The 7,523-nt window shown below is 49.9% G+C and overlaps 1 protein-coding gene across 1 annotated transcript in view; it reads right to left on the minus strand.

The window, feature by feature from the left end:
- Positions 1–2,462: 2,462 nt before the first annotated feature.
- The window catches only part of IRX2 (iroquois homeobox 2), a 5,925-nt gene continuing 864 nt past the window's right edge, over positions 2,463–7,523 (minus strand). Inside the window, 6 exon segments of the mRNA XM_006081466.3 lie at positions 2,463–3,066; positions 3,752–3,829; positions 4,598–5,311; positions 5,619–6,021; positions 7,376–7,492; positions 7,494–7,521. Coding sequence (XP_006081528.2) covers positions 3,777–3,829; positions 4,598–5,311; positions 5,619–6,021; positions 7,376–7,492; positions 7,494–7,521 — 1,315 coding nt within the window. The 3' untranslated portion in view covers positions 2,463–3,066; positions 3,752–3,776.

Here is a 7,523-nt window from a genome sequence, read left to right on the forward strand (position 1 = left end):
GCACATGGCTGGCGACTATATTTTTAATTAACTAGATTTTAAAGCAAAAATAAAATTAGACCCCATTAATCCTTCCCCAATGAAAGATACCTCCTCACCCCCACCTCCCTTCATCTTAACTAAAGATCTGCATGGCGAAGAGCTCATAAATCACTCGGCATTTCTTTAAAAAGATCCCTCTAAACACCTGCAGGTTTTATGTTCTTAGTGTACATTTAAAAATCAAGTTCTCCAGGAAGAAATCCAGGTCAGGAGGCAGGGTGGGTAAGTTATGGAAATCTCTGATAATTTGTTGGGCATATAAACATCAAAGGGCTAATCTCCTGAGCTGCTTTGAGTTTTCACCAATTGAAAGGTGCAGTTGTCCCTGAGAATGGGGTCTGTCTGGGGTGTGTGCCTGTGTGGGGGGATGTATCACATGTCCAGGTAACACAATCTTCTGCTCCAAAGGGAGGCAGCTTTTATCCAGGCTTCAATTTCTGAACATATGCACGGAGATCAATTTTTGCTGGGGTTTTCTACTCGCACTCTCCACACTTTAGGAGATGGAGTGTCTCCAGTGCTGCATCTTAATGAGGCTGTATGGTCTTTCAGCATTTAATTTGTTAAATATTGTTAACTTTCATCCTTTTCACTGAAGTCTTCAAAATATTCAACTTAGAATATTACATAAAACAGAGATATTGCCGCTGTGTGTGTTGTATTCCCTGCCGATTTAGGAAAGATGGCTAATATTAATAAAAGCCAACGACTTATCAGCTTCATACTGTAATCTAAAAATGCTATCTGCTGGGCGGGGGTGGGGGGGGAATCATTATCTTCACAGAAATTCTATGAGGTTTTATGTCTCAAACAAAAACAAGCAAAGATGCTCCCAGCAGCTCCCTGTAACTTCCACAGATGGGCATTTGTTTTCCTCCAGACACACTGCCCCAGTGGCCAGGCGCCCATGTGAACAACCCTCCTGTCCCTGAGAGAGAGCTCAGCTCCAAACCTCTCCTCATCTATTACTAGGGGAGGCAGGAAGGAGAGAAAGAGTTCTGGACCCCAAATATTCACTTTAAGTCTAACCTCCAAATGGTTACATATCCAAAGCCAACAAAATGCCTAAGAAGTCACAGAAAACCGAAAACTGAATCTGCTCCTTTCCTCCACAAACCACAACCGCTCCTCCCACGGCCCAGTCAGTGTCCAGTTCACAGCCTCCTAGCTTTGCCTCAAGTACCCAAGATTACTTTCAAATACCCTTTCTAACAAGACCCCAGCAAGAGGCCACTAATTTCTACAGCACAAAAAGCCACTGGAGAGAGATCCGTTTGTCAATATCAAGCGGTCCAGCAATTTCCCATCCTCAGACACATGGGCCTATCTGAGCTGGCAGATGTTTAGACAAGATTTTATAAATTGTTCAATATCAGCCCATAATGAACCCCAACTGACCATTCCAAAGCAGCTAAAAGCACCCGGGACGTCCCCCGCTGGGATGCAATAATGTGCTCATGCTGCAGCATTATTAATCACGGAATAAAATAGATGAACCTCTTGAAAAATAAGTGTATGATTGATTAAAGGGCAATCTGAGGAGCTATTATTCTTGTTTTATAACCGTAAGTTATATTCACTCAATTTATCTTTGCAGAGGAAATAAATGATTGTTCATTTCTTTTCTGAAATTATATTATATGTATATCCATATAATTTTGCTGAAAATTAAAGTGACAGGTTTCCTGCTTTTATGATACTAATCAAAGGAAATATGTTACTTGCCTACAAATTCTAGACTTGTCCTATAATTAGATAGTGAGTAACACAATAATGAGGCAATAGTCTAAGGGTGTTTAAGCTTTTCTTTTCCCCCAGGGTAAGGGTAAGAGCCACTGAGAGGAAAATAAATCTCTCCTCCCAGTTTTCGCCTTGTGTTTAATGTGAGTTATACGAAAAGGAGAGTGAAGAAGTCATTCAATAAATCTGAATAATCTATGCCAATTTGGATAATTTCGGCTTTAAAGTTATTTAAAATAAATAATCATTTCCATCAGTAATTTATGGTGGGGGTGTAACTCTTTATTATCCATGTTACCACAATTTTCCAGTTTACTTTACTGAGGAGGTAATAAATAAATATTAAATGGATCCTAAAGCACAGGGATGTCAGGTCATTTTATTTTGCCAAGCTTAAAAAATATTTACACTAACAAGTATTTTGCATATTCAGGGCACAAAATTTTAATTTCCTTGCAATACATGTGTATATAAATAACCTAAAAATCACAGATATCTCCCTACTGCTTATTTCTCTTCCATCTGCCTTTTTTTTATGAGCAGAAAGGGGAGGCTATTTTACACATTATCTTTAAAAAGCCTGAGGTCAGATCACCTGGGGTGGGGACTGCTGTCACTGCTATCCCTGGGGCTCTCTACCCAAAGCACTCTTTTAAGAAAAAGGAGCCCCAAACACCATGTTGCTGTAGTCTAGTCTGTTTTTATTTACAATTTAAGATATAAATTAGTAAAGAATTATTGTTAAACAACCAACAAAGATTGTATAACCAGCAATGTTCAAATAAAAACCAGGCAGAATTTATTTACAAAAAGTTTAGATTCCATTGCAATACAACTTGCATAAATTACTAGAAGCTTTATATCATTATAAAAATAAATATCAAATTTGTTTCCACTTTTTAAGTACTCAAGTTCTTCAATCACGTTTTATTTCTACTGTGTACATCTTTTACAAATAAATTTTACAGTAAATCCTATCACACCTATAGCATATATACCGTGGCAATGAAGTGATCAATTCAAGATATCCTGAGAAAAAAGATTGTTTTCAAAAGTCACACATACATTGGGGAAGCTATACTATGCCAACAAATTCACGTCTATCCAACAAAAGTCTGTTCGGTTCGGTTAGTCTGAGTTGACAGTGCTCTGCGGCTCCTTCCTTTACAGTGGCACAAGATGCGGTCCGGGTGAGCGCGGCTTTTTACGTCTGTGTATTTATGAACTTGGGAAAAAAGAATGGCCTGCTGACTTTTTTTTTTCCAAAGCAATTGTGACACCTACCTGTGGACCAAGGAAAAAACCAAATCATCCCAAATCTTTCAGTTTCACACCAACATCATCACATTATAAAAAGGAGTCATCTGAAAGGGTTCAGCCTCTTTCCCACCTTTAAGAAGTGAAATAAGTAATTTTGCCTATTTGTAAAATAGGTATTTTTTTAAACTGCTGTGAGCCAGAGGATCTGCAGGGTCCTATTGAGTCCATCTGGACTCGGGGGGATGGGCCTGATAACCGAGGAGTGCTTCTTGTCTCTCAGTCTTACTATGCAAACATCATCTAGAAAGGTTTCTGATACCAAGTTTCAGTAACACTAGCTCATCAAAGCAAGTGTCTATTCCGTGTCTAGTGGAGCAAAAGCACTCCATATTGCACACAAATTCCCAGATTGAGAAATATATGTATATATATATATATATATATATATATATATATATATAGAGAGAGAGAGAGAGAGAGAGAGAGAGAGAAAGAGATTCTTCAAAGCAGAACTTGAGCAAAAAAAGAGAGACACTATAAAAGAGAACAACTCCTCTCCCACTTAAAGGAAAAAAAGACCAAGAAGATTGCAATGCTGTCTTCAGACCCCATGACAAGAAGCAAGAAATAGACATTAAGCAAGTTTTCAGAGCTATTGGTGCAGGGAGGCTCCCCCAGGGTGGGCAGAAACACCAGGGGGCCCACTTACTTGTATTGCTGTACACACGGCCCTTCTATAGGTAGGACTGGATGCCCCCACCAACCACGGTGCAGCCCTCACTGGCATCTGTCAGGGGAGGGGGCAGTTAGTCAGAACCAACCCCGTAGCCATCTATCTCCCAGACAGCAGCACAGCCACCAGCCCGCACACCCAGGAAGCCTGCTCCCTGTATGGGGCCAACAGTAAGAGGAACCTGAGTGTCCACCACCACTGTGTCAGATGCAGATTTTAGTCACATTTCTGAGTTCTCATTTTTTTTTACCCCCTTGAGCTCCTTTTACAGGTCTTATCAGCTCAAGTCTGAATTATGAGCAACAGAGGCAATATAGAGAAAGGGAGAGGAAGGAATAAGGCTCCGGTTTTCTATTTTGAAGAACTAAGGCCTCTGGGAATAACTGGAACGTTTTGCTTTCTTCCAGCCAAAGGCAGAAGGAGAGACTATTAACAACAGAACACACCAAAGCCGAAGCTCAGTGGTGGGGAGACAAACTACAATTCGAATTTCGTGACAGTCTGTGCTTGACAAACTAAAACTAGCTGTCCTGGCCATCATAATAAATAAATAAATAGTAAATAATAATGAGATGGGTCTCATTATGGATCACTTGGCCCTTCCCATCTCTTTTTGGAGTCATTACCCCCGCCCCCTTCACTTCTTCTAACTTTTAGTCTAACTGTGGTGCATTCTGTGTTTTTCCTTTCTCTTCTAAGTGACAAAGGTTCCCCCTGCACATCCACAGGTCTCCCAGCCCCTTCCCTGGTCCCTTGGGAGTGCTGACTATCCGGGCCCTGCTGGCTGTCCCTCCCAGAGGACCCGTGGCCCCAGCAGCCTACCTTTCTTGGGCTCATAGCTGCCGCCCGGGGGCCGGTAATGGGACTCCAGCGGATGCGTGCCTGCCTTGCCCGCGTCGCTGGCCGCCTTGGGCGCCGCGTGCAGCGCCTCTCCTGGGCCCGAGGCCGCCGCGTTGTACCGCAGGAGCCCCTGGCCCTGCAGCGCCGCGTTCAAGTTCCCGTAATTTGTGTAGTTGCCATAGAAGGGCGACGTGTAGTAGAGGTGGCGGCCGAGCAGCGGGGACGCGGGGTAGGGAGAGCCTCCGGGTGGCGCCCCCGACGAGGCCGGCGCTGCGGCCGCGGGCAGCCCTGGCGGCGCGCAGCCCGGGCCCACGCTTGGCTGCTTGAGGTCCGACGTGGCGATCTCGGCCAGAGACCACAGCTTGGGCTTGCTGGCGGGCTGCGGCGCGCCCGGCGACGTCCGGCTGCCCAGGGGGGTCTTGCCACCACCGCCACCGCGGGGCGCGGCCTCGGGCGGAGGGCTCAGCAACGGCGCCTCCACGCCGGTGAGCGGCGACGAGGTCACGGCTTTGGATGGCGCCAGGTCCCGCTCGCCCTCCTCCTCGTCCTCTTCGTCGTCCTCCAGGTCGTCATACTTATCCTTGCACTCTGAGCCCGATTCGCACAAGGGGTCCCCGGCGCGGCAAGGCAGCTTCTCCCCGTCCGACTCCGCAGAGCAGGAGTGATCCGTGAGCGAGTCGACGTGCAGGCTGATCCCTGTGGGGACGCGGGCACCGTCTGTGGCACGTGGGGCAGCCGGGGCACCTGGGACCCCTCTGCCCCCACGTCCCAGTGTACCAGGCCCTCCCCATAAGATTCCTCACCTCCACCCAGAACCTACCAAGGCCTATGGGGAGCATGGCCTCCCTGAAAAGCACCCCGAGGAATCTTTAGGCCCACTAGCTGCCAGGCCCACTCCTTGCCAGGCGGCTGTAAGGCCAGCAGCGTCCTCCCCTCCCTCAGCTCTGCGCCCCGCCTGGGAAGAAAACTCCCCTGGACTTCCAGCCCACCAGGTCTCGCTCACCTTCGTCCTCTGCCGATGTCTCGGTGCCCTCCTGCGACTTATCCAGACTCTCCTTGTTCCTGGCCGCGTCACCCTCCTCCTCGTCTTCATCCTCGCTTTTGTTCCTCGGGGCCCACGTCATCTTGTTCTCCTTCTTGAGGCGCCGGCGCGCGTTGGCGAACCAGGTGGAGACCTGCGTGAGGGTCATCTTGGTGATGATGGCCAGCATGATCTTCTCGCCCTTGGTGGGGTAGGGGTTCTTGCGGTGCTCGTTGAGCCAGGCCTTGAGCGTGGCCGTGGCATCCCGCGTGGCGTTCTTGCGGTACGCTGGGTCATTGAGCTGGTACGGGTAGGCCGCGCTGCCATACGGATGATAGCTGATGGCGCCCGTCATCCCAGTCGTGTGCGCGTCGTAGGGCGCGCCCTGGAACCGACAAGAGCCCGAGTGAGTGGGGTACGCGGGGACCTGGCAGGCAACCTCCAAAGGCAACCCCTCGGCCCGCCCGTGGCCGCCTTTCCCACGGTGAGTCTCCCGCGGTGGGGCCGCGCTTCCCGCAGCAGCAGAGCAGAAAACAAAACAAAACGAAACAAAACAAAACAAAAAAACGCAGCGGGTTATTAAGGCCAGCTGTTGATCACAAAAAGCGCTGCAGTTTTATTCCCGAATTTTTGAACTATTTCACTTTCCTAAAATGGTATATCTTCCTCTGCAAATTCCCTGGGCCGCGAGTATAGACGCACGCAAACACGCAGGGCCGAAGGTAGTTTCTTGATATCTAAATTTTTCTGTATTCTCAAGCACTGAAGCCTCCCCCTTACCCCGCCCTTATATGGTTAAAAAATCGCCCCAGCCCCTGCTCCGCCATTCACCAGTCCAAAGCTCCGCAAATCCAATTTGCAACTCAGAAGCCAGTCACCGTTTCGAATTCTTCAAATACGCGGCAATTAGCATTTTAATTCAGCCTTTAACGTTTAAATTTGAGGCTTTTTGCAACCTTCACCAAGGCCCCTGCTACTCGGGCGCTGCCCTGGAATTCCACCGAGGGCGGGCAGTGTCGACCTAAATGCTACCATCGCCCGAAACGCACTCCGCCTCCGGGCCTTGCCAGGAGCAGATCCGAGGCGCGCGGACCAACCCCGGGTACGGGAGCAGGAGCTGCTTTCGGTGCCCAGGGAACCAAGAAGGTACTTGGCGGGCCACAGGCCCGCGGACACGTTTTTCGAAAGCACAGCCTTCAAGACAGTTTAAGAACCAGACCACGTCGGGCAGGGCAGGGCCCCGGAGACCCTGGCAGATGCTTCGCCCCTCCCCCATCCCAGTGACCCCCCTCCCCCCAGCACAGAAGTAACTAAGCGCCCGCAGCCGCCCCGGAGGCCTAGTGGCACTGACCCTCGCTCCCCGCGCCAAAAGAAGCGAGCCCCGAGCCCGCTGTGGACCCCTCGTCAAGCTTCGGTGCCTGAACTAAGGACAAATCACAACAGATCCCGATACCAGCGTAGTCGCACTTTCCAGGCTCTTTGGAAAGTAGCCTTAGGAAGGCGGCGCGGGACGGGGGTCCCAGCCAGACTCAGGAACGTTGCCTGCCGGCCGCGATGCCTCTCACCCTGGACTTTTGTCCCGGCCAGCGGCGTGGCAGCCCGAGTCGGCGACGCCGGAGCCACCGCCCACGGCACGTTCCCCGCGCCCCTGTTCGCGGATCCCCAGGCCCGCTCGACTGCGCTCCGATCTGGGTCCCCAAGCCCGGGTGTCCCGCGTCCCCGCCCGCCCGATTGGTTACCATGTAGGACGGGAAGCCGGCGGCGGCGTCGGCCGAGTACTGCAGCGGGCTTGCCGAAACCTGTGGGCAGCCTGCGCCGTGAAGGCCGGTCGAGCCCGGGTAAGGGCTGAACGCGGAGGCCCGAGGCCGAGCGCGCAGCTTCATCGCT

The sequence above is a fragment of the Myotis lucifugus genome, unplaced genomic scaffold (assembly GCF_000147115.1).
Source record: "Myotis lucifugus unplaced genomic scaffold, Myoluc2.0 scaffold_0, whole genome shotgun sequence".
Lineage (NCBI taxonomy): Eukaryota > Metazoa > Chordata > Mammalia > Chiroptera > Vespertilionidae > Myotis > Myotis lucifugus.